Below are 27,359 nucleotides of genomic sequence, written 5' to 3'. Positions count from 1 at the left end.
CGCAAGATGTGGCTGCATAACATTCGTTCAAAGGATTTTGTTTCGAAAAAAGAAATGTTGTTTGCGAAGAAAGAGGCCTTTCTTATTGCTCGTATGAAAGCATCCCCTACGCTGCATTTTTCTGAAGACAGTGTCTTCTTTGCCCTGTTCCAACCGCGTTCTGCAACGAGGAATGCGATGTTCGATTACTAACGAAAAATACGGGTTGATACCGAGGACGCGAAGTATTGCAGTGCATCTGACTAGATCACGTGACTACACTTCTCTTCTTTAATTGCATGCGATCACTCTAAAAAAAAACGAGTATTTTCACTCCTTTTGAGGAGTTTTGACTTGCCACGTATATGACTCTCTTTACAGAGGCACGTAAACTCTCTTTGGGGGTCATTGTACTCTCTTCGGAGGGTCGTGTGACCCACAAGAGTTAAAGTGCCTCTCTAAAGAGAGTCGTAAACGTGGCAAGTCAAAACTCCTCAAAAGGTGTGAAAATACTCGTTTTTTTCTTAGAGTGCAGCACCCGTTAGTAGTGGCTATAATGTTGCTTAGCGATGGCTAAATTATGACTACCGTCGACTACTGACGGCTAAAGATGTCTGAATGATTGACATTGTTGGATATGCACTTCATTTTCCAAGTTCATTCTCAGTCTAGTGATCTAGTGATCAAGTTGTCCAAAAAGTATTTTTTCAATGTTGCCAGTCGGTGTCCGTGTTAGTGATCTACAAATTGTAAATAGTTCTAATTCGTTTTAAGACATTTCGTTTTTTTTTTGTTTTAGTTCGCGCAGCGACGTCATTGTATCTGACCATGCGTTGACGTATGTGAATTGTGGCCTTATTTCTGTCAGTCGACAGGAAGTGTGTGGGTGAAGAGCACAGGTGGAAAAAAATGATTTCTTAGATAACTGCAAATCACTCTTGTTCGACAAACGCAGTGCACGGGTCAAGAACTCGTTATCATATTTCGGCAGCAAAAAAAAAAAAAAAGTAAGCCTGCTCGCTCGTTCAGTAGTTTTCATACTTTTGCGTGGGATGACATGTCTGTGCTGCGCACTTCATACTGCAATTTCGCGGGGCTTCTTTTGTTGGTCTTTGTTATTGTTTGATGCATAGAACAAAACAGTTTCTATGAAGGTATTACATCTGTGCATGTATACAATGAAATATTACACGCTCTGTACGCCACCGGTGATCTCACGCCTCATTAGGCAGACATATGCAAGATAGATAAATGAAAAAACTGTGGTTCTAGAGCCATTCTGGAACACGTACTATGGGAAGACACAATGCTGGGGATGCAGTCTCTATAGCGATAGCCTGCGCACGCGCTATAGGACTGTATACATATATAATACTATATATATATATATATATATATATATATATATATATATATATTGCACAGCTCTGCCCTTGAAGATCAACTTTGGGTTGTCCAGCAGGGCTGCCAGGACTCGAGAACTCCTGCAGGCCGTCACGTAGGCGGGAACCTCTTGCCCGTCCCACTATATACCTCACAGTACTTTTAAATAAAGTTCTTTGACTGACTGACTATATGCCTTACTGGGTGTAAGAAATAGGAATGTCCTTGAGATGCATTCTTCTACGGATTCCATAATCTTCTATATGTGTACTTGGAATGATACGCTACTGTCAGTCTGCCAGGTATACCGGCCATCTATGTGTAGCGTCGTGGACCTTAATCATCTCTGCAGCGTAGCCTTTAGCGCGGGAGATGTCTTGAATGTTTCGCAATATTACTGATATACATCAAGGACTGAGCGTTCATGTTGCACTGTTTTTTAATGTTTTTGTGACAAATCAACCGAAGCTTTCAAACCATCCTAACGCACTGACTCTCATATAACTGCGAAGTGTGGTGTTTGTTCCTGCGATGTCGCCAATTCACGCTATAGTTTTATTGTCATGACGTCAACGATTAGTGTGCCCAGTAGCGGAATGTCTTTACGGCGTCCTCAGACGTCCGACAGTGTCAGTTGTTTAATCTGAGAGCACACATTTGGCGTCCTTGAAAAGGAAAATACTAGTTTTTGTCAACGGGCAGATACGAACTTTAGTTTTTTAACAGAACATAATTTGCAAGATAGTTTTAACATGGTTTGCTTTTCGAGGAGGTGTATATTGGTCCCGAACTGCCATCTCACTGCGTAAGGCAGTGGCCTCTCTTGGCTGGGCCTCGCAAGTTTACGCATAAATGAAAAAAAGAAGCGAAACCGTCACACAGATTGGTGTGCCACATTTGTGTTTATGCAGTTTTCTAGGACGCGGATGAGTCAAACTGTTTAAATACTGTACACGCCATGGATATACAAGATGCTCTTCATTTCGCACCCTTAAAACTCTTGATAGGCTGGTCAGGCAATAATGTGAGTAAGTATACAGACGGCGCATTGTATTTGTCTGTAACATTTATAAAATTGCCTGCATGCATATCTTGCAAGGCTATAGATCCTCCTACAACCCAGAAGATCCTCCTCCTCCTCCTCTTTTGTGTAAGATTTCACTGTCAAGATTACACACATAAATGTAATATGCTTAGGTGTATCCAAAGTATGTGAAATTGTGGACACCCGTCAAGTGGCTATTATTTCTAAGCGCCGCACATAAGAGACAAAACGGTGGCGCACGCGCAGACATCAGTAGGCCATGCTTGCTATGCACAATCACTGCCTTCTCACATAAAGTACACATGGACGGCACGCTTCATCTTCTGACTTACTTTTTTTTTATTCAGTCATCGTTTACAGAAACGCAAACGCCTCCTCGCAAAACACAATAAGTTAAAACGAGAAAGTGCACGGGACAAGTGGTGAGCAGAAAGCAATTTATAAAAAAAATTATCGAGAGAAGTAGAGAGAGAGAGATAGGCAGATTTTACACGGAACAACAATGCCGTCATCGCAACCAAATTTTTTTTTCTCTGCTTCGCGCTCTGCGCTTCAGCACAAGCGTGCATCACAGAGCTTCCATTACACACCTGAAACATCCCCGCGCGCGATATTTATATTTGTCTAAGGCGATGCGATGCGAAAAGCGGAAATAGACCTTAGCTCAGGCGTCCTTATTTTTTTTTTCTGCTGCTTCGTTCCTCTTCAAATATCGCTTAAGACAACTTCCGAAGCAACGAAGACGTAAGGCATACGTATTCGGAATACCCTGTTAGATTGTGGAGCCTCGGCAGAGGCTGATGCCGCGCGCTGGCAAAGTTGAAGCGACCGTGAAATAAAGGTGTAAGCACCAACAACGCCCGAATGTTGCACGGCCACTCTCAGCCTCCACGGAGTCTCTCGAGGCTTTACTTACAGTAGAAGGCGTGTAGAAACTGTACACAAGACGTCTTAAAACCTGTACATAATTCGGGAAATCGTTCATATATATATAATATATATATATTTATTTATAGACTCATTTATTTATATATCTAAAGTGGAGCATCTAAAAGAGAGAGCGAGAGGAAAAAAACAAGTACGGTCTCTTAAACGATGCTCCACGACCCTGATTTCTCCGATTGGTTTTGTGTTGCCCTGTATACATCCAGTGGTGTGCGCATGCGAACCTGCAGCGTGCGTTATTGTCCAGTCTTTCCATAACGCGCATGCGCGTGCGATCGAAGGCCTCAGTGCCCGCGCGATCGTGTTTAACGGGCCTCTTATTTACACCGAGCTGCTGAACAAACTCGGGAACGATGTCTGTCAAGGTTTCGCGCAAGCGCGAAGAAGCACCAACTCCTCATTCGGGCGCTTATCGTGCGGGGCAAATTCTCATGACCCTGTATGCTTGTGTTTGTGGCGCTGCAATTGTTAACGCGCAGACAGAAATCAGCTCATCGCTTGAAGACAGCCTCTGCACAATCGAATAGGCTTGGGCGTTGAAGCGAAAGTTGTTGCGCAATACGTGCCAAATGGATCGAGTGTTGTTATATCGGTGGCGTTTAGAGTAATAATACAGGAAGGAGTGGCCGCATTTCCTGCTGGAACGCTCACTGGACCAAACGAATTTTGTGAGCGGCTTTACTATGCATACTCTGTCCTCGTAGGCGTTGTTTTGTTTTCTTATTATCTACAGAAATTGGATGACGTTCCTGCACGTGTAAAACGAATTCGGAACGCCAAATTTGAGCACTGTAACATTGTGCACCGAGTGTCGTGTCGCTATACATCTGCGGCGAAATGGTTAGGTGGGATCTTTGTTAGTCTTATAATAAAGGTTAAACGTGGGCTCCAAAGGCTAAATTCATCTCGCAAAACGTGCGCTTCTGAGGCAAACATTTCTTCTAATGTAGACTTATTCGGTTATATTACCTGCGCTGATGCAGAGGACGTAATGCTGTTAATTGCCGGCGAGAGACTTCAAGATGACGAGAGTCCAGATATAACGATTGAATCGTCGGTACGCCTACTACTGCAGCTTCCTAGAGGGATCTGCTTGAATCTAAGTGGCTGCCACATTCTGCGACGCAGTGTTTTGCAGCGACGACAAATTATTTGCAAGCTGCAACTACAAATTTCGATCGCGGAAAATTAGAACATACGATGCAACGCTCGAACTCCTGTGACGCATGGAAAAAGGGCCCTCGACTCAATTCCACTATTTAACTACACGGAAAAAGAAAGTCCCGATACCTAGCCTCAAACTTCCCTGTTCCTGAGACACCCGCGCTATTTATTAAGTAAGACGCAGTCAGTGATCTCATATCTGCACAAAAAAAAAAAAAAGAACAAAGAGCTGTGTTTAATATGCACGTTAATCGGGCGAGGAATGCAAAGCTTTTCGCGGCAACCCTCAAGCTTTCCTTTTTTATTGACGACAACAGCGATGACGACGTCCTGTGCGTGACCATTTCCCCACTCTCGTGAAAAGCCATAAATATCGGCCTGGCCCTTGCGTATCGTAATAGGAAGTACCAAGGCAAATCCATTTTCGTCGGACTAACCACACCCTGTCTTAAGATTATCTTTTGCGTTGATCCGGCCTTGAGCACCAATCGCAGAACTCAGTCACGTGAACGGTGTATAAAGTACCTCTGAAAATATAAGATTCGTACTTAATGCGAGCTAAAGCGCTAATAAATATAATGGAGCATAGATCCACAGCCACGTAGCTGCCTATTCGGCGGATGTGCGAAAACAGAGCGGATGACGAGACCAGGCACGTGCAACGACAGCTAGCTCCATCGCGTTCTATTGGCGACGAGTGCAACACTATTACTGACCCCAGGGCAACTGTGGCCTGTAAAAGTGCAGGTTACTGCGTATGTGTACCTCAGCGATAAGCACAGGAAAGTGTCTGAGGCACATCGACCATTCGGGTAATTTTTTTTTTTTACAAGAATCTCTAAGCAAAACCCTGTTTCAGTTTATCACGTAGAACAAATCCACAATTCGCTTCTGCACCGAACTGACATAATACAGTTTCGTCGGTGTTTAGTTTGCTAACAGGTAACGATTTTTGTAGTATGATGCTTCCTACGTGTTTATTAAAAGAAAAAGAGAACGACAATATGTTTCGATCAGGTGATCAGAATTAGATGACAAGAAGATCGCGCAGCTCCGAAACAGCTGCACGAGGAGGACCGCTATCGTTGCACGCCTGGCCATTTACATCTCACTTAACGAGGTTGCAGGTGCCGCTAGTGCGTAAGTATAACCGTTTGTGACTTGGTCGCCGATGTCGCGCGGGAGGTCTATACCTGGAATAACTGAGTCGCTTGTGAATTGGGACACAAAAATGTCGCAGCTGAGACATATAGTCGCAAGAACTCGCGCCGCGTATTCACATTTTCGCGGGCGAACCGTACGTGGCGCGTTGAATGTAGATACCCTGTTCAATATGGCGACGACAAAGCGTCCGCCATGTTGTATATTATAGTATAGACACTGTGTATAGAAGACACTGGTTCTGCCCCCGACGTGCACGGAGAAAATAAAGGAACAGAGCGAAAATAAAATAATAACAACAACGGTATGTCACAAAATAAAGATGGCGGCGCAATGTACAAGGGTACGACGTCCCGGGGACGCGGAAATAAAAAGAGCAACACTTCCTGAATAACGACATCAGCCGGGCCATATGTAGCAGAAAAAGAAATGAACAAGATGGTCCCGGCATAGAAAGACACCAGAAGAAGATGGAGGAAAAAGAAAAATGTCTCGTGGAAGAAGCATCGGAGAAACGAAAAAGACGCAGCCATACTACATGCTTGCGAGAAAAAATAAAAGTAAGAATGTTCGAATGGATCACAGTATGCGCACACGCTTATTCACCATCACTGCGGAGAGTCCATGCGTGTGTGCGCGCGCTCTCTTTTCGTCGGAGGTCCTTGGGACACACTGCACACACGGGCGACACAAGTCAGTTCGTCGTCGATTCGTCGAGCTGTGCTCTTTGTGGGGCGGTGTCCCGTTGCCGGCTGTTCACTTATAGTCCGTTAGGGTTGGTGGGGAGGAATGGGGGAGTAGGGATGCACGAGCGGGGTGAGGGATAAAATGGGGAGTGCAGCGGGCAGTTTTGTTATAATCTTCTTCGTCCCCTCCAATGCCGAGAGCGACGAAGAAGAGACATTGCACTTTGATGAGCGAAGGAAAAAAAAATAAGAACAACAATGCGGCCGCTCGGATGAGCGCCTCAGTCTTGGGGCTTGTATGGGCCTTCTCGTGGTTTGCTTCTTTCCCTTGAAGCCGCGCGCGCTTAGCTGCTGCTGCGCACGGGATGCTGTGCAGACGGCCTTCGCGGATAGGCGCACCACCACGATAGCACCTTCTCTCTCTCTCTCTCTCATTCTTCCTCTCATTCTCTTTCATATAGTTAAGCACCCACCACGCTGTTAGGGTCGTGGGTTCGATGTCATTCCAAGAGGAGTGGAACCAGCCCTTGTTTTCCAATAAGCCGACATCAAATTGGACTATGCGTCAAGAGGGCATGCATACAGACACGTCCCTGAGACAAGGTTTTTCTTTTTTGCGCTGTTTTGCTTATATGTGATCAGGCTTGCTACAGCATCCTTGCGAAGAGGCGTTGGAAAGCGCACGCTCGTCGCGTCTCGCCTCTCTCTTCGACCTACGCGAATTCACCCGCAAGCGATGGCTGTCAAGAGCGATTGGATGCGGGGCTTTCGCGAATCAAACTGGTCTCTAGCGACGAAAGAAAGAAAATAGTGGTAAGAAAGTCAGGGATAAAGGCAGGGGGGGACGTGATACAAGACTGCGGTGCCCCCACACAGGCGAACTGTTCCCATGCATTCGCCAGTTTTGCTTCAGTAGTTGCTTACATTTCTGACAGCTAAGGTTTCCCTGCATGCGTGCATGCCCTCGTTGGCGCGTTCACTTCGCGGCGTTACTTGAGCTACTGATGGCGCCACTGTAGCAAACGCGCGCCACAAAGCTTTGTAGTTGAGACGGGTGGATTGTTAGCAGTCACACTTGAGCATGATACCACGGCATGTGAAATGCCACAGCTCTAAAGGATAACGTTGCTTTCGTGTTGTCTTGTGTAATGCGATGTCTGTTCTCGACGCACAAATAAACGGTTTACTCGGCTTCTTTTTTTGTTTTGTTTTTTTGAAAGTTACTGCGATAGTGAATTTGATTTATGCGTCTTGAGCGTTCGCACTCGGAATATTTCGCAAATGCTCGGATTACTGGAGCCACTAAGACAACTGAAGAAATAGCTAATTTCTAAAGCGGCTCAACTGTTGCAGTTCGACACATAACGCCCCATTTAAGAAACATACACAGATAGTACTGCTTTCATTCTGTCGCATGACTGTACTTATCATTGAAACTACAGTACGATGTCAGTGAAGGAAGGAGAGGGAGCGAAAAAACTGTTCGCGCCGAGTTCACCCAGAACAAGCTACGCTCACTTCCACTTCGGCGTGGGATTTCGAAATGAACCACGCAAAATTCTGCTAATTAATTTTGTACAAACCCTAACTGGTGATCAGTGGTTGTCGCTTTTCACGAGCTAAGCGCTTCGAAAACGAAGCTGAAGTTCGATGCGCGATTCAGGGACCGATTCTGGGACGTCTGAGACGTCAAATTTCGCCCAAATCTTGATTATTTGGATAACATTTGACCAGCTGTTCCGATTATTTGGCTGACATATAATTACTTTAAGTTCGACTAGCATTCGTCACGCCAGAAGTGGAAGAGTAGATGCAGCGCCGTGTGCAGCTCTCAAGTTGCACGAAGGCGGCACAGGAACAGCCCGTCGTTTGTTTCATTAGCTTTTCCATTCGGCTCCGGCCTTATTAATTTCAGAAGCGACACGTATTCGCCATGCCGGAAGCGAAAGAGCCGAGGCAGTACCAGTAGAGCTCTGAAGCCGCACGAGAGCAGCACCAGAGCGCCTATATTCCTATTGACATACACGGGAGCTGCACTGGCGTTGCACTGGTGTCGCAACCGCGTAGCACCTGTGCTGCACTAGACTCAAAGTGCGCAGATAGTGCGGAGATGCTACACGGAAATTGGTGAGCCAGGTCGAACGGCCACGAACACGTGAGTGAGAGAGGGCGAAATCGGTGGTGGTGCGCCTGGGGGTTCAAGGGGGGGATTTAACGCGTAGCGGCCGTGGGCTGACACAGCTCGTGGAAGAAGGGTTCTGGCCCATGTCGCCGCATGTAGGCAGCTTTGGCCGCACGCTGTGGGGCGCTCCTCACTGGCTGTCCTTCTGCTGGGGCGACGGCGGCGACAGCTTTCCCGGCGAGAGGGTGCCGGCCGATGCGTCGGGCGGCGAGGACTCTGGCGGGATGAGGCCCTCTTTCATGCGCTTCTTCTGCTTCATGCGGCGGTTCTGGAACCAGATCTTCACCTGCGTCTCGTTCAGCTGCAGCGCTGTGGCGATCTCGATGCGCCGCGCGCGCGTCAGGTACTTGTTGAAGTGGAACTCCTTCTCCAGCTCCGTCAGCTGCTTGGTGGTGAAGTTGGTGCGGCCCGTGCCATTGGGACCGCACGGACCGCCGGCGCCGGTCGCGCCAAAGCCGCCGTACTCGTGCTTGGGCACTGAAACGAGAAAAAGATCAGGGTCCACGGTCAACACAAGAGTGACGAGGACGATCTCTCTTATAGACATAACCACCATCGCCATAATGCTCTATTTTAGGCGAAAGCCTTAGATGCCTAATCAAACGCGAAGATCGACCGCCGGAGGCGGCGAAGGCGCGAGCACGAGTGGTGCAAAAAATCACCGAGTGATGACGCCACCACAAGACGTCATCCTGACGGCACAGATAGCAAAAATGTGATCATGACGTCACTATGACGTCCCATAATGCGACGTCACCTGACGATGTCATCGCATGACATGGTTACTTGGTCAAGCAGGCCCGTAGCCAGGGGGGGGGGGGGGGGGGGCGGCCCCCCCGAAATGTTGGTGATGTATGTGTTTTTACCAAAAATAAATAATAAAAATAGGTGTTTTCTCAAAAAGTCAAGGTTTTCTGCAAGTGGGCCCCCCCCCCCCCCCCCCCCCCCCCCGAAAAATATTCCTGGCTACGGGCCTGGGTCAAAGGTGGGTTGATCACGGAGGCAGCGCGAAAACTTCGAGGATGCTTGAGCTTCGCCTTCAAGAGTACAACGCGGTAGAGTAATTGGGTCCCGTTCGCAACGCCTTTTCAATTGCTAGCGTGGCTTCGTTTCTAGGTGGACACGTCAACCGCGCCGCAATGAAAGGAACGTCTGTGCGCTTAACATTAGCTCTTTCAAACAATACACACCGTACTTGAAATAAACAGCGCAAAAAACGGACACGGCGACGGAAAGGAGACACACAAGACAAGCGCTGTCTTCCAACTGAATTTTTATTGACAAGAAAGCAACTTATAAGTGCTTGCAGGGAAAGTTCAATGCAGAAAACGGAACATAACAAGAAAAAGCAATATAGAAACCGGGCTAAAAACTAACAGTCACAGCAGCCGGCTGCGCCCACCCCCGCATTCTAAAAAAAAAAGAAAAAAAAACCAGCTCTCTGTCAGCAAAACCGATGGCTTGCTAATGCAACCGTGATTTTTTCGCGTCATCTGCGTAGCCTCACTTATTACTGGTGCTTGCTCATCCTTGTTCCTATCCACAACAGTGGTCCCTTGAAACTGCGGCGTGCACCCACACGTGCTGACGTGCAGTGCCATGAAGCCATCCTTACCATTGCGTGCGTTTTTTGCGCTGTTTATTTCAAGTGTGCACAACCAACTAGCCCAGACAGCTACATTGTTAAATACACACAGACTCAAAACGACAACTGAGAAGAAAAAGAATATGGTTTTCGCCTTCGAGTCATCTCAGGCGAATGTATAAGGGACTTAAGAGACAGTAGGATTGGGCGTGTTGGTATAACATGACAAAGAGTGCTTAACAGCGCAAACGACCGGAGGGGATATAGAAGAGACGAGACAGAGCGCTGAACTGCCAACCCAGTTCAGCGCTCTGTCTCGTCTCTTCTATCCCCTTCGTTTGCGCTGTTAAGCACTCTTTGTCGTATAAGGGACCCTGTGAGTTTTTTTTTTTTTTTTTTAACTAGAACCTGTACAAGTTATCAAAAAAAAAGGGGTCACAGCATTAAGCTGGCTGTTGTCGTTATCACTGTCGATGCGAATAGTATAACGGCGACTATCCCGTGACTTGCGTGACAGCGTTGTGAACATAAAAGTATGTGTACTGCAGATACGACTTTCAGCCATAACAGAGAAAGCAGATGTCGAGGTTAGAGGACGTTAAAATAATTAGCTTAAGTGATATACAGAGTGAACATCAGCAAAGCGAACCAAATAATATTAGGAAGAAATCAGAGAAGTGCTTTGCAATGATGTTATCAAGCGCTACTGCCATACATAATAGTGTAGAAAACAATGGTAAAGAAAGTGTTAAGTTGTTTAAGTGGAGAAAGACAGGTAAAAATAGAAACAAAGCAAGTGGCAACAAAAGTGCTTAATAAAAGCAGATTTATTACAAAATATTTGGCGCTGGGCGATAGGTGAACTGCTTTTGAAGTGAATTATTGAATATGGTATACAGATGAATACACGCTGGCGTATACGGTATTGGAAGTGGACAACTGGACAGAGGAAAGCTTCCTGTTAGAGCTTGCAACTTTCTTCTTGCCGAAAAAATAAAGGAATAAGCATAAGCTATATCCAACATGTAACGACATAAGAATAAATGAAGTCAAGAAAAATTTAATTTTAAGGAGCAATCCGACATTGAATTTGTTAATCTTAGGCATGTACGGTTACATACGGAGTAGGATATACACGTCGCTTAGTTAAGCCGCTTCAATATGAAAATATTTCAGTAAAAAGGTCATAGGTATCACCACTGAAAAAAAAAAAAAAAGAACCAGCCAACTTCAACAATTATACTGAACCTACAAACCCAATTACTGCGACAGCAGAATTCTTTGAAGGTCGCATCAGTGGCGCGCTTTTTATTCTAGAAATAACGCGATAATAGTTAAAAGCCATTGCTTTCCTTAAAAATACCATTGAACACACGTGCCCGGTTAACGTATATATCTTTGAGCCTGAGAGCATGCACTTTCTTTCCGAGAAGTAGTTAGCGGATGAAACGTTTTATTTCGAGCCTTCGTGGCAAAGCCCGATGTGTTATCCTTCCCTTTTCCACTAGCTATATGACTTGTTAGCTCATTTTTAGAAGCAACACCTTCGTACGCTCCACAAGCATATGTCGTATTGCTGTTTCTTTTCTAACCGACTTGGTTAGCTAGCTTATACTTCGTGGAATTTTCTGCGACTCCAGTGCTAGCACGTAGTTTGCTTTAATATCTTGTAATGACGCACATGTACTTGTACAAAGCCAGAATTGCTGGAAACACAGACGATATAAAGTTCGTCTCTAAAGATAAGTAGAACAATATCCAACGTTTTTCTTTGACGACTCCTAGAAAATGGAAAAATAAGCTTCTTCGTGGAATCTTATTACCAACATGTGTTGATCACCATTTCCGCTTTGCCTACGTACGAAGAATGAAGATTTTCCAACCGAAAGAAAGAAAATAAAGAAATAAAAACTACCACCATCACAAAATTGGTTTTACAAAATACACTTTTGTGCGCGAAACATCCTCCATTGTGGAAACTACACAATGCTTTGTTTTTCGCGTTCCTTGGAATAGTGGCATCAAAGGAAGTGTCGTTTCACAGAACGAGGTCGGACTTTCCGAGAAGCCGCCATTCGATGTATTTGTGTTTTAGCCGGTCGATGTATTTGTGTTTTAAAACAATGAAATATCTGCTGCTAGGCGTGGCAGGAAACACTATACTTTTTACATTTTAAAGAAATATTACTACCTCATATCGTGTTTTAACCTAACAAGTTCTTTTTTTTTTAAGCCGTAAATTAGAGAAGCATCTCACTCCCATGCTATCGCATTACGTCCGTTGTCGTTGCTGCGAACATTTGAACAATACGCTTTAGGTAATTCGGGGTTGCCGACAATGGACTATGTTAGATTTTCTAGGTATACCACAAACATCAGCGCAGAATAAGATCCCGAATACAAACAAAACGGTATAAATGTTCAACTCAGAACTATATAACACGTAGTAAAGGCATAATCTGTAAATTCTATTCACATTATGTATCATTCGTTTGTACTCCAGTTTTCTTAACATTCATAGAATGTTCAGAGGCTAAGTGAGACTAATTGCTCGCTTATACAGCAACGCCATCGTGTAAGGCCGTGTTATATCCACGACACAAAATTTTTTATTTGCGATCTAAATTTGATCCTTACTTGCATTAGCCGTCTGAGTTGTACGGCTGCAAATTTGCTTGTTTAAACGCACTTGGTAATCTTGTTCTTTTATCGACTATGTGCCCCTAAGGCTCCACCGGGTTATCGGCCGTACGGATTGATTGCATGGCCCTAAAATACTTCCTATCTCAGCATGTCGTGCATGGCTAGGATATCCGTACACCACTTTCCTCTTTAGCTCAAGTTACGTAATTCCTATCAGCTGATGCGAAGCACCTCGTTCCTGTCAGCTTTATCTCAAAGTTTCAGAACGTTTAATTAGTATACATTATATCAATGTACTAGTCTGCTCGAGGCTCTGTAACTACGAGCAGCTCAATAAAGTTTCTCTTCCGCCCTCTGATCCTGCGTTCTTGATATACAACATGCGCGCACACTTCTTGTTCTTGCAAGGCTTAAAATCTAAATTAATATCTTCGTATATACTTTTACCAGGCTATTGAACAGTTAACATTTTAAATTAACATTTTAATCTCCAGCAAACGAATATACTTACAGCTACCCTTAGACAGCGCCGATTAAGACCTCCAATTATTCATCGATTGGGCGTCAGTAATCGCCAGTGTTATTGAAATGGCGATATCATCTGAAAGGTGCGTGTTGCTGAAATATTCACCGTTGATCATTATTCCTTCCTTTCAAATATAGCGTTAGCCATTTTACAGTTTAGTCAATGGCATTGGAGCGACTGTCTCTCCCAGCCTGACCTATTTGGTGATCTGAAATTTTTCGTTTTTGAAGCGGAGAATTAATTTAGCAGTAGAGTATTCGCGTTGATATATAAGATATTCACACATATACATGCTTACTACATTCACTTACTACGCTGGTCCTCCGTGACTTAACTGGCATTCCTACGAAATCAAACGCCTTTTCACAATCTATATGAACGCCACATAGAGGCGTTGATTGTATACCATGCGCGCAGATTTCTCAATTACCTTATTGATGACAGGAATGCGACTTAAGCCCCATATTCTCACAAGGACCCGCCCAGTTATTTCAGCTCTACGGGGCTTTAATGACTAAACCCGACACCGGTGTTGTTTTTTGTGTAGCGCTTGAAATACATGACGTACCAATACGGCCATATTACGGGGTGTCCTGGTATGCGTTGTGAATAGGTCATCGGAGTTGCAGCTTTACGACTCAGCCTGTCTGGTGCAGCAAACAAAGGGACCTTTCGTGCATGCTACCACGAAGTATGCTGCAACAGTTATTCATTCAAACGACTTTCTAAAAACTTTTTTTCTCGCTCATATACGTTCTTCCGGAGCCATGGGCCTGTATAATCGTTTTGGTAATTTGTCTCTGCGTATACTATAGGGACTATGTATTTATGAGCAACACTGCCACCTGTTCCGAGTATTTCACGTCACGCGGTCAAAAGAAACGCGTCGATATTTCATCGCTAGGACAACGGCGTCACTTCGCGCGTTGAGGGCACTGCGAAGTTCAGCGATTTCCATGGAAAATGCGAAGGAGCTCGTTCGCAAGCGTCGGTATCTGTCTGGGCGATGCCTCGAATGATGGCGTCGGTTGGTGGCAACAATTACTGACAAATCGGCGGCCGTACACCGAAGACGTCTGCTCCCTTCCTCACGTATGTGCGACATGTGTTACTTTGAAGCTGCAAGCATTCGTGATTGTTTAGTATTACAGTTAACCGTGGAAAGCTTCAGTGCAAGGTGCCCATACATCGGCAAATACGACAAACATTGTGCAGGAAACACGCAGCTATATTTTAACTCCTTGCGCCATCACGACGTCACGCTATATACACAGCATGCAACGGAAGTGCGGGCTAGACGCGTGTGATTTGCAACCCGCGCAAGGGCCCACTACCGAACGAGGAAAACACGGGGCTATCGGGAATTAACACCGTCGCATGCAGCAGCCGCAGCCCGTCTTTCGACACGCACACAAACGGAATCACGCTCGACGACTTCGCCGCAGTGTCCCTGAATGGATGAGTGGCGAAGCCCACGCACGCAGCTAATGACAAGGACTGTACGCACAACGTCCTCTAATTGACGCGTTCTATTAAAACATGCACGCGTATAACACGCACGTCTGATGACCGTGACGTTGCGACTATACGCGATGCGACTCCCGGGTCCTTTGTTTATAGACACGGGGTACCCTTGACTGTCGCGGTTCAAGCGCCTCCAGGCACGTGTCTTGACGGTTTGCTTTCAGAGTAGCGGGTTCAGGTATATATATATATATATATACATATGCGTACTATATATATATACATATATAGGGAGGACAACATCCGGACAGTGCCGTAAAAAGGCGGCTTGCCGGCTCACCGGAGTCGCTGGCATGAACCTGTACATCCTCATTTGCATGACAGGTGAACAGCACTTTCCCATGCATGCAAGATCGAATCCGGTGGCGTTGCTGCTTCCTGTGAGCATGTTTACCGGCTGCACCAATAAGCGGTTACAGCGCCGCCAGTGGCGGTAAAGGACGGCCCGAACGAACAAGAGTGCATGTACCGGTATTGCCCCCAAATCATCTTGTCAGTCCCAAATGATGCGTAACGGATAAGCACCTTCTGCTCCGGCGTTGTGAGGCCATGTCCAACACCCACTTCGCAATATGAATACATTTCCCGAACAGCAATGCGACAAATGTTCGTGGTGGGACTCCACTCGGACACTCGAACACGCAACCTACCAGTGCGCGCAACGTCTGACAGACACCGCCTTACTACTAATTACAGAGACTCATCGATTGGTCTTGGGAGGTGCGACTCTCCTAACTTGACTTGGGAAGCCAATTAGCGACCCTTGACCAGGCTCGGTGAGCTGCAACAGCCACTGGGGTCCTGGAAGTGGTGCTCCACACGCAGTAAACAAGAAACCTTACTTTATTAAAGTTGTTTCTCTCACTCTCAGTTTCGTAATGGCTGATTTACAGCAATAACTTAATGAACTTTTACTAATGTTCAGTGGCGTTCGTTGCAGCATCACTGCGACTCAAGTAAGGCAGAGAGGGGGGCGAGTTGGAAACGATGCTTACTTGGAAAATACAGCGCGAACGAACGACGGCGAGGGACAGAAGACGAGAAGGACACAGTGTTCGTACTGTGTCCTTCTCGTCTAGTCTTCGTCGTGGAATGCGCGCTTAAAGATGCTGCTCCTTAAACTAACACGTTTTTTAAGCAATTCAGGCCGAAAAAGAATCAATTGCGTCCCCGATCGGAATTCGATGTTGATTCGTGGGCACAGAGGGATTATTGTCGGCGGGTTCGCGCATTGTTATTGCTGTTAATCAATATGATTAGGACCACACGTATTGCCTATATACGCTCGTCGTTCAGTCATACACCGTTGGAGCAGGTGGTCCAGGCCATCGGCCTTTTACATTGTGCCTGACTAATTTACGGGTAGCGATCGTGACCCCTCACTTTTTGTCCTGTGTTGCTTTGCGCCTGAGAAAATCTATCATGCCTCCGCAACAAAGCCTCATTTGTACCATTGTGAAGTCTTTTCAGTCCTCTATAGCGATTACGGTATTGATGTTTTTCTTTTGTGTGTGTGCGTGTGTGATGCCCTGTCTGATTAATTAACATGAAGTTTTCCTAATGGAGTGGTTCTTTCAGGTCAGGAATAGTACATAGTGTTCGCCGGAACATGAGTGTTGAGAGACGGGCATTTTGGGGACAATTATTTGCATTTGTGAAGCCTTATTGACAAGAATTTGGATTTATAAGGCTATAAAGAGCGTGATCCCTGCTTCTCGCAGAGTAACTATAAATAACAATTCTATAGCTGAGTATAACAGCCGAGGCTTTACACTGTTCAGTGTAAGCAACGCTGAGACGTCCGACGCTTTAGCTGCGTGTTCTGTCATATACATGGCCGCCACGAAATTGGCCTCCCCGAAGATGTCAGAAATGTTTGACGTTTCCATGATGCGTCTGTGCGGCAGATGCGTCCTATCCGCTGCTTCCGTATGCATTGATTTGATAAAGAAAAAAAAAAGAAAAGCCAGAGATGAGCGGTAGTTGTCACTTTGTGTATGTGTGTGTCTGCCGCATTTTTCTGTCGGAATTCTCTCCTTATATCACTCTAATTCGACAGGAACCTGGACGAAGAAGAAAAGTTGCGTGTGTGCAGCGAACTCTACAACTAATTTTTGTCAGGTCGCCCTCAGTGACCAGCCAAGGCTATGTTTTACAATCTTCCTCGTTCTTTGAGTGCTAGAATAAGCAGAATATGAGGGGTAGCTCAGCTCTGCGGTTAAACTGCCGAGAGGCAGCTACACTGCCAGCGCGCATGCGCACTCTCTCGAGAGGGGAGGGACCCCCGAGCAACAGGACTGGCACGCACGTGTAAACAACGCCCCTCGCTGGCAGCGGTGGCGTCGGTGAGCGGCACACAGACGGGCCGGGAAGCCACATGTTTCCCCGGCCGTGGAGACGACGCCATTGGCTGGTCGTACGGCGCGCGCGGAGCGTAGCTTATGGGATGCTCGCAATCCGCGTTGCGGGGGAGCCCCCCCGCCAGGGACGTGGTCGGCCGAAAGGCCCCTGCGCACGCGCAAGGGGACGCCGCGGCGCCATGACTAATGGTCTACGCTTCTCCTCGATAAGCTTCCTCCGCGGCCGGACTTTACTTGGACGCAAGGCCGGCGCGACGACGCCGCGCGAAAGATGGATTTGCCCGACGAATGCGCGGACCCCCCAGCCACTGGATTGTGGATCACGCCGACGGAATGAAGGATGTGGGGTCGCATCTCGTGCGGGTCGACGAGCTTCACCTATAGCCGATACACGCATACACACGCACGCACACGGCTGGGTGCTGCGAATATGGATGCGAAGGAGGCGAGCTCCGAAGAAGCGCGATTGCGGAGGCGCCGTTGCGCACGTTGGATATTATAAGAAGCGCAGGTACACGTACAGTCGGAATCACACTTGTCTAGGAGTGCGCGGCTGTGATGCTGGCGCCGTCGCAGCTTCGACCTCACGTTAGCTACAAGCTTCCGTTTATGGTTGAATTATAGCACAAGGACCTAGCATGCGGTATGAGTATGCTTTCTATCAATACGGCGTCGGTCTCTGCATAATTTTGCAAGAAATGGCGGCTCCAGCGGCCGACTGGCCGCTCTAGACAAGTGTGGTTCCGACTGTACAGAAGCTCGGATAGCCGAGCTGCCTTTCATTTCGTCAGTGATTGCGATGCTGCTGGTGCTAGGTAGTTAACGGAATCCGATGTGTTCGGCGCGCAGCATCTCGTGTGATGCGGCGATCAGAAGTCGCTAAACAATAAATATCGCTGTATACAGCCTTGTCTTCGTCCCTTTGCACTACACAGTAACCTTACACTCACAAAGGCATGCGCCGCCAGATCGGTTGGTGGTGTTAATTTTACATGTATGTAACCAACAGCATGCATGTGTACGATAAACGGCAATGATTTAGCCGCACTGCTCCTCCCATGTTCCTTTTGTAAACGCGTCCGAATACCACGTGCGTAAGTAAATTTTACATCGACGTTCTTTTTCAGTGGCGCCTGCAAACAAGCTTCATGGTGGTTTCTCAGAAGTTCATGTGAACATCGTCAGTGAGACAGTCGGTTCACAGAAAAGCCGGTTCCTCATTAAGCTTTACAGAAAACATCACGTGGCTTGACCCGAGGGTATATAAATGCTAAATTTCAGCTTCCACCGCTACGTGACACTTGTACCTTTTGTGTACTTTATTTATAGGCCAGGGCAGAGGTCGCGAAGATGCGGCCCGTATATGATTGTCTTCGTCCATATTTTTTTTTTTCTAAATAAGTACGTTCATGAGCGTTCAACTTTGCTAAATGATAATCGCACTATTTCCTCACCTACTACGATTAGTAACGCTTTGTTCGGGTAAGCTATACACACACGTGACTGATCTCAAGCATTTTTTCATGTGGCACACCATGCATGCGGTCGCCATGTGTTGAAACATAAACCGTGGAACAAACGCTCTATATTTCAGAACCGACGTCCAAATTTCAGTCATTATGGAGATCGCTATCGGTATGTTTCTCGAATCCTGACGTCAAATCCATTTCAGAAATGACCCATTTATGAGATATTGGAAATGCATTTTTTTCGAATGGAAGCGTTAGATGACATTCTGTTCGTGCAGGTAATTATGGTAGGCCAGCTGCAAACAACATCACGGCTTCATAAAGACCCACACATTTCCCCCACCCCCCCCGTTTTGCGCCTCTCAATGTTAACGCGTTAATCGCATCTCTTTTCACTCATAGAATTTGCCTTGCGAGCAGAATTAGAGATGGCCGGTTCCTAAGAAAATCGCAGGCATAGACAATAAGGCGCTTGTCACAGCTTATATTGTACTCAACCCTCACTATATCAAAGATAAACCCTTTAGGGCCTCGAAAGCAATTTTGAAATTATGTCAAGCGACATTTCAGTCGACATTTCAGTCGAAGCCAACAGACGCTCGCCTTCGTCTTGCGAATAGATGGTTTAGTGTTTTATACAGCCATATTAATGATCCGCAAGTTATTTCAGTTCACTTTCTCACAAAGCGAAATTAAATGTACAGTTTTATCTGCCCACCTACGAATAGAGCAGTGAGCGTAAATACACAGTTCTAACGATATGCCATAGCGGTACCTTGCTGTACCTCATGTACCGTTAATGATCGGCCGAGCTTTGGAAATGGAGCACTATAGCATACCGCGGCGTTATAGATTAGAAGGTCAGCAGCGTGAGAACTCTATAGGCATGATTTGTTTTATGTAATCTTAACCTACAATGAGTGTTGGTGCAGAAGATTTCCTATTAACTATTAATTTGCAGCATTCCGGGCCGGCACACGACGAAGCAGCAATTCCTTATGGCCCTTCTCTATTCCTTTCCCTATTATCCATGGAGCGTACGGGCACGCTTATCCTTGGCGTATGAGGTGTACCGTGAAAAGGGACAGTGCCGGAATCACACTGTTATTATTCCGACCCATAATCACACTGTTATTATTCCGACCCACTGCCCGAAACGCTTAATGCGTTGATGCTGCAGAGGTCATTATCAGCTTTAAACATTGTGTCATTGTTACGCGCTTGCGTGCCCTTCTGCTAAGCGCTTCTTTGTGCGAATCAAATCAACAGAGCAGAGGATGCTCAAAGGGGACAACGCCGAAGTGTGTAGAGAGGTGGAAAGGGAAGAATGGAGGAGCTGCGTTGACCAGAAGTGTGATCTGATGGTTGCCTAACGCTGGCAAAAAAAGGAAAAGGTGAATGGATAGATGACTGAACACAAAGGGAGAAAAGTGGGGGAAAATAAATTATGGGGAAAATGTGACGAAGACGCCTTCAAAAACATAGACGCCCCTTCAAGTCGCTTGGCATGCGGATAAGCTGCGTGGAAACCACGCGAGCCGTAACCAAGCGCTACGTCACGACCATCCGCGAAATAACGAGCCTTAAAGTACGCGGCTGCTACGGGCGTCGGTCAGTGCGCTGCAGAAAAGCCGAATCAAGCGAGCCCCACTTATCTCCCGCTGTAGCAGCAACAGCCTCTAGGGCCACAGGCGAAGAAAGCCAATGGAAAGGAGGCAGGGCTGCGGAGCGGGAGGGTGGGCTCAATCCTTTCCGCCGCAGACGTGCCAGGAATTATGGGCTCCCATTAGGAGCGGCATCTGCTGCGGGTTCCAGACCCTCGCCTCACCGCAACACATTTAGCGCAAGCCGGGGCAAGCTACAAAGATACCCCCGTGGCTCGCTTAAAACGGTGCATCGTTGAGCGAACCGCAGGTCGGCCAATCTAGGATCGAATTGCTCGGACAAGATGGACCACTTGAGATCGGCTATTTTGATTGGTTGACGCTGCAGACTTCAGGCGTCCCGGTTCGTTGGTCGCGGTCGCCGACTGTACACTCAAGTGCGATCGACTTTTAGCGCGTTCGACAGCTGCCGATGTCCTGGTGCGAGCACATACCCCTCGCCTCGGCGACAGTGCACGGTATTAGCGACGCGGGGTTGCCCGGTCCTGCTGGCGGTGCCGGGATGAAGAAACGACGCGTGCCAGCGCGCTTGTACCCTGTGCCAGCGGGAGGTTCTTTATGGCCTCTTAAGAGATGCTGCTGCCTAGGCTGCTGGTGTACACGGTCTCCATCCACCTTGCGCACTAATTCTGTCGTGAGCGAGGGGAGGCTCAAGGCTCGAGTGCGTAGAAGAACCCGAGACCGTTTTCGAGCTCCCCCTTCCAGCAGCTCCAGCCGCGCCCGGTGCCTCCCCCTTTTCTTTAGAGGCACGAGGCGTTTGGCACGCTCGATTAATCAAGACGACGGGGACGACGGCTGCGCGTGAAACACCCCGGGACGAGCTAGGGTCGCACGGAATTAATCAAGCTGCCGCCACTCCGACTCCCACTCAGTGCTATAAGGTACTCGAACAGCGAAACAGATGGCCTGTTGCTGACTAGTTTAGTGCAATGATTTCCTTCGCGTCCGAAGTGACATGCATAATGAAGACAGTACGCGCGAACCGTTAATGACGTGGAACCGTGATACGAGAAGATTGTTTCATTTCGTAAATATACTTTATTGTTATGAATTTAGCATTCTAAGTGTTTATCTAAAATATGTATAGTATATGTACTTGTTTTCATGGTGTATAACAAGTACATAAATGGGGCAAGTTTCGGAATGTACTAACGAACTCTTTGAGTGCTGACGCGAAACGTATTTTGACTTTCTTTTGTACATGGAGTGCATTAGTTGTTCCTGTATTACTTATGTATCTTGACTGTTGCATTTCACCTCATATTCGCTTCTAGATATGTAAGGTCCGGCGTGTCGAGAACGGGGGGGATAGTTGTGTCTGAACCCCAGAAGGCGGCTTCCAAGAAGCCAGCCTCGGAGTCGAGGCTCGAAGCGCGGGGACAAAAGAACACTTTCCAGCTGCCCATAACCGTTCGGACAAAAAGACGCGCCCTATTGACAGTCGGTTTAACGACCAACGCAGCGGCCTGCAGCCCGCGGGGGGTCCGCGAAGCGGTGCGAAGGAAGCTAAGACTGTGACACCGTAAATCTCGCATAGGATCCGTGGACGCCTGTCGACGGAGACGAGATGTCACCGAGGACGGTGCACGTGGCACAGATAAATCTCGCAAAGTGTCTGTTAAAAGCCTGTCAACGGATGCGAGATGTTTCCGAGGAGGGACAGCATGGCTCGGCTAGTTAACCGGCCGCACAGTGTATGAACACGGTCAGGGTATACTTGAACGACGCCACCATCGTGTATGTTTTTCTGAGTGCACTTCTGAGAATGTCGTTTGCCGGACGTCTTCCACGTCTCTCTCTCAGGCTGGTGGCTCAAAAGGCTTCAGAGAGAGAGGGGGGTGGAGGCCTCCGGCAGACCAATTTACGGGTGGCCCAATAAGCGGGCTGGGTTGTTTTGATTTGCCGTGGGGAGAATTGGGAGGAGCAATCAGGGGGTTAAAACCTGGCTCCCGGCTCCTCACGGGGGTTCTTGTCGCAGGAGCGGTGCTATGCACTTGTCGGCTCTGCCGAGTTATATTGCGAAAGTTCCAATGTACATAGCTGCCATGTAGCCTTGTATATATACCCTGTATATAAATATCGAGTTGTTTTGCAAAGAAAGGAGTCGTCTCCATACTTGAGAAGAGTGAACAACCCCGATATGAGGCTAGGCAGCTACGGCCCACCTTCCACTCCCTTCTGCAACTGACAGCGGCTACGCAGCTGAGAGAGCTCTGCTCTGGAATCAAGAGGGAGTGGGGAGAAGGTGTGGGAATTTACTGGCGCAGTCGAGACAGGATCGAGACAACGACGACAAGGGACGCTCTGCGTACCAAGGAGATCGTCGTGCTGCGGAGGAGACGCAGGAAGAAGGCCAAGAGGTTAAGCGTCAGGCTGAAGCAAGGAGGAAGCAAGCCACCGAACCAAAGGAGGCGGCGGTCCGGTAACCATCGACCCAAGCAGGCAGTCCGGCGACACCTCAGGCGACGGCGAGGGTCTGGCGACGGGCAAGGCGTGACAACAGCGAGCGGCGCCTTCACAAGTGGTGAGTCCTCTGGTGTTTTTTCACCTCAGTGGTACCGCTGCCTGTTTTTTTGTGGGTTATGGACACGAGGTTCGCTTATTTGAACCCCGACAGGCGTTCGCCAGCGATGAGGCGTGGGTCAGGGTCGGAGGACGAAAGTGTCCAGGGAAACCCAGTGGTTGTCGCGCCGGAGAGCCAGGGAAATGAGCGTTTCGGAGACCTCACGCCAGAGCGCAGGCTGGAGGAGTTGCGAGCTGAGATGGAGAAACTATCGCAAGTCATCAGCGGTAGCGCTCGAGAGAGCGAGCTCGCGTCCGGCAGGCAGGATCGATGTGGTGAGCTGAGACGCTATTCAAAGGTGCTCACTGGAGTGCTTCCTAAATTTCCAACCGAGGCTGAAGCACCGGTGTGGTTTGAGTCGGTCGAGAGCGCCCTAGAAGCTTACGAGGTGCCGAGGGAGTTTTGGGGACAACTTGTTTTCCCGTTAGTGGCGGAAAAAGTTCAGTTTTTGTCCACACGACTTAGCCCGGCAGAGCACAGAAGCTATCAGAAAGTCAAGCAGACAGTTCTTGACGAACTTAAACTGTCGGCAGGTGAATACCTCAAAAGGTTCTTGGGGTCAGGAAAGCGGGCAAACGAAGGCTGGAGACCATTTGCAACGCGCCTTGAGAGCTACCTGCACTTTTACCTTGACGCGAGGGGTGTCTCGACGTTCGAACGGTTAGTAGAGTTGTTGGTCGCTGACCAATTAAAGAGAAATCTGTCAGAGGAGGCACTGAGGTACGTGACACTCCAAGAAGGTAGGCAGTGGGTTAATGCGCCGGAGCTAGCCGCGTCGCTGCGCACGTTCGAAGAAGCGCAGGGGATGAACAGCGCGGCGAAGCAGAAGGTGTCGGAGTCGCAGGGCGCGAGCATTTCCAAACTGGACACACAACCAAGTTCGCGTGGCGGTGCGAGAAGTCCAGGCGCGGAGACGAAGCCTAAGCTTAGGGGCTGTTACGCGTGCGGTGCTACGGGGCATCAGAAGTGGAATTGCCCGATGCGACAGCAACAGACGCCAGGTGTTTCGGGTGCCAAGAGCGAAAGCTTAGCCGCACGGGTGTTGGTGGGAGAGCCGGTTGCCGCACACAGTGAGCTTATTCCCGTGTCTCTCGACTGCAAGGATATGCGTATCGGAGCAGTCCTGGACACGGGAGCGGAGATTACTGTGTTGCGGGAGAGCGCGGTCCCACCTGAGATGGTGCACTCACACGGAACAATTAACTTAACATCTGCTTTTGGCGAAACCGTGCAGGCAAAGCTCGCGGTGGTTCCGTTAGCGATGTCCGGTGGATGCGGCGTTTGCGCTGACGTGAAGGGAACGGTCCCCGTGCTTTGCGCGCTAACTGACCGGCTGACAGCACGAGCCGATTGTCTGCTGTCAGAAAAAGCGTGGAAATCGCTGAAGGAGGAGGGCGCTTCAGAGAGGACATCGAAAAGCGCGGAGGAAATAGGAGACACACAGCTGACGCCCGTTAGCGGCCTGTTGCCCACAGGCAAAGTACAGAAGCTAGAGATCGAGAGCCCGGTCTTGGAAACTCAGGGGGAAATCGCGACAATGGAGGGGGTAATCACCCAGGCAGTCGCGAAGAGCGGGGACGACGAGGGCCCTCAGGGTAGCCGCGCGTCGCCCGGTGAGACACAAGCGGCGGGCAAGAAAGAGACAAGCGCGTCGGAGGGATGTCGCGAAAAAGAGCAGGCCGGCCCAACGCTGCAGATAACCGGGGCGGGACAGGACGGCATTGTTGAGCGACACCGCGAGCGCTCGTGTTTTGTGCGGGTGCCAATAGGGCCCCGAAATCTAGTGCAAGTGAGTAAGTTGCGCCTGCGTTGCCCGAGAAGTGAATTAAAAGGCGTATTCTTCGAGGAGGGAGATGCGGCTAGCGGTGTAGCATGTGCGCCGATGCCGGCAACAGCGCAGGTCGGAAAACGGAAGCGCGGGGGGCCGCTCGGCGGTGAACCCAACGTGATTTCAGGGAGACAGCGCGAAGATGTTGTGCGGGCGGGTTTTACCCGAAAAAGCAACTACTTGAAAGGGGAGACGACAGGACAAGTAGACCAGCCTCTCAAGTTGGGGGAGTGCAGTGTGACGAGTCCGTCAGTACGCGACTTGGGGCGCGTTGTAGGTTCCAGTTGTCATGCACCTGACCCTGGGAAACGTGCGGTGAGCAATGTTTTGAGTTCGCCGGCCACAGAAACGGAGCCCCGGGACGTACTAGGTTCGTGTGGACACTACCTAAGCTACGGGCCAAATTGCGCGGAAGTAGCTAGGCCGCCCACTGAACTAACGGGAGGGCGAGTTCCGAACCGAATTCTGGGTTCCGCGGAGGCTGAAGGGGTGTCTCGACGGCACGGGACCGCACTGTGTGAAACAGCGCCATTGATAAGATCAGATCTCGAAAAGCCATATGGGCTCTTCAGAGGCGTGTTCGCAGTCGCCACTGAGGCCTGCCTGTCGCAACGCGCGGAGAACGGCGCTGAGACGTCGGTCGCGTTTGAGCGTCGCGGGTTTTCTCCAACGGAAGCCCGCGAGACCTTTGCATTGAGCTGGGATCCGGGAGTTCAGTCTCTGGCTCTTCGACGCATAGATGACCGTGGCCTCTGGCCACCACCCACTATCATCCCTGACGCGAACGCACTGTCAAGGGCACCTAAGGGGCGCTGGGGATATGGCAGCGGTGCTTCAGGGGCTGATAAGACGCGAGAGGACTAGGCACGTGGTGGACAGTTAAGAGTGACGTGCGAGAACTCTGAGACATTTGATCAGCACTATGTGTTGAAGTGTGTGTTTCAGTGAAGTGTATTTTTTTTTGTTCTGTGACTTTCCAAGCATTCGCAAGTTTTCTTGTGTGATTTGCTTGTGTTATTGATTTCACTTGTGTATTCAGTGACCTCGGGTCATTTTTGGTTTGTTGGTTTAGTTGTGATGGCGTCCGTTCAGCACAGCTTAGCGGCAGCAGCCGAGGAAATACTGCGCGTGTCGCGGAAACGCCTCTGGCGTTCAGAGAACCGCGAAGTGCGGCCGCGGGCTCGGGTGACGTTTTAGCGCCGTCCCTTTTTTTGGTTGTTATTCACGTAGCTACATTGGAGCGCGTACGTGAATCTTAGGAAGGGCGTGTAAGGTCCGGCGTGTCGAGAACGGGGGGGATAGTTGTGTCTGAACCCCAGAAGGGGGCTTCCAAGAAGCCAGCCTCGGAGTCGAGGCTCGAAGCGCGGGGACAAAAGAACACTTTCCAGCTGCCCATAACCGTTCGGACAAAAAGACGCGCCCTATTGACAGTCGGTTTAACGACCAACGCAGCGGCCTGCAGCCCGCGGGGGGTCCGCGAAGCGGTGCGAAGGAAGCTAAGACTGTGACACCGTAAATCTCGCATAGGATCCGTGGACGCCTGTCGACGGAGACGAGATGTCACCGAGGACGGTGCACGTGGCACAGATAAATCTCGCAAAGTGTCTGTTAAAAGCCTGTCAACGGATGCGAGATGTTTCCGAGGAGGGACAGCATGGCTCGGCTAGTTAACCGGCCGCACAGTGTATGAACACGGTCAGGGTATACTTGAACGACGCCACCATCGTGTATGTTTTTCTGAGTGCACTTCTGAGAATGTCGTTTGCCGGACGTCTTCCACGTCTCTCTCTCAGGCTGGTGGCTCAAAAGGCTTCAGAGAGAGAGGGGGGTGGAGGCCTCCGGCAGACCAATTTACGGGTGGCCCAATAAGCGGGCTGGGTTGTTTTGATTTGCCGTGGGGAGAATTGGGAGGAGCAATCAGGGGGTTAAAACCTGGCTCCCGGCTCCTCACGGGGGTTCTTGTCGCAGGAGCGGTGCTATGCACTTGTCGGCTCTGCCGAGTTATATTGCGAAAGTTCCAATGTACATAGCTGCCATGTAGCCTTGTATATATACCCTGTATATAAATATCGAGTTGTTTTGCAAAGAAAGGAGTCGTCTCCATACTTGAGAAGAGTGAACAACCCCGATATGAGGCTAGGCAGCTACGGCCCACCTTCCACTCCCTTCTGCAACTGACAGCGGCTACGCAGCTGAGAGAGCTCTGCTCTGGAATCAAGAGGGAGTGGGGAGAAGGTGTGGGAATTTACTAGATACTATCTTTATTGTATTTGCTTAATTCATCGTCGTCTGAACGTTCATCTTTCTTATGTATTCTCATCCCTTATGTAATGCCCCGACAGGTACCTTTAAGGGTCAATAAATGATGATGAACCGAGGTATACTCTACCGCGATCTCTTTGTCACAATCAGTTTGCAAGCAAAAAAAGATACCGATCACAAGCTATACATTTCCGCTGCCTGCATGCCGCCCGCTCAGACACACTCCCCACGCAGCGTGACCTTGAGGTTGTTAGTCTATGCATGCATGTACTGCAGAACATAAGGACACCGTGGTGTGACGACTTGGACATTCAGAAGTATAGAGCTCCTGTTTGACCGAAGCATATTTAGACGGACAATAACTAAAACGCCATATCTGTCATATAAGAT

General features: G+C 48.6%; 1 protein-coding gene across 4 annotated transcripts in view; it reads right to left on the bottom strand.

The window, feature by feature from the left end:
• Positions 1–27,359, bottom strand: part of LOC119394292 (homeobox protein Hox-A1) — a 166,536-nt gene that overhangs the window by 48,001 nt on the left and 91,176 nt on the right. Inside the window, exon 2 of one of the 4 annotated variants that reach the window (XM_049415737.1) lies at positions 4,322–9,022. The exons of 2 other annotated variants lie outside the window; for them this stretch is intronic. In XM_049415737.1, the coding sequence (XP_049271694.1) occupies positions 8,676–9,022 (347 nt within the window). In that variant the 3' untranslated portion in view covers positions 4,322–8,675. The remainder of the gene's footprint in view (positions 1–4,321; positions 9,023–27,359) is intronic. One more of the 4 variants, XM_037661573.2, reaches the window with a different exon arrangement.

The sequence above is a fragment of the Rhipicephalus sanguineus genome, chromosome 5 (genome assembly GCF_013339695.2).
Source record: "Rhipicephalus sanguineus isolate Rsan-2018 chromosome 5, BIME_Rsan_1.4, whole genome shotgun sequence".
Classification (NCBI taxonomy): domain Eukaryota; kingdom Metazoa; phylum Arthropoda; class Arachnida; order Ixodida; family Ixodidae; genus Rhipicephalus; species Rhipicephalus sanguineus.
The sequence above is the reverse complement of the archived record's forward strand: the minus strand, read 5'-3'. Positions and strand labels throughout refer to the sequence as shown.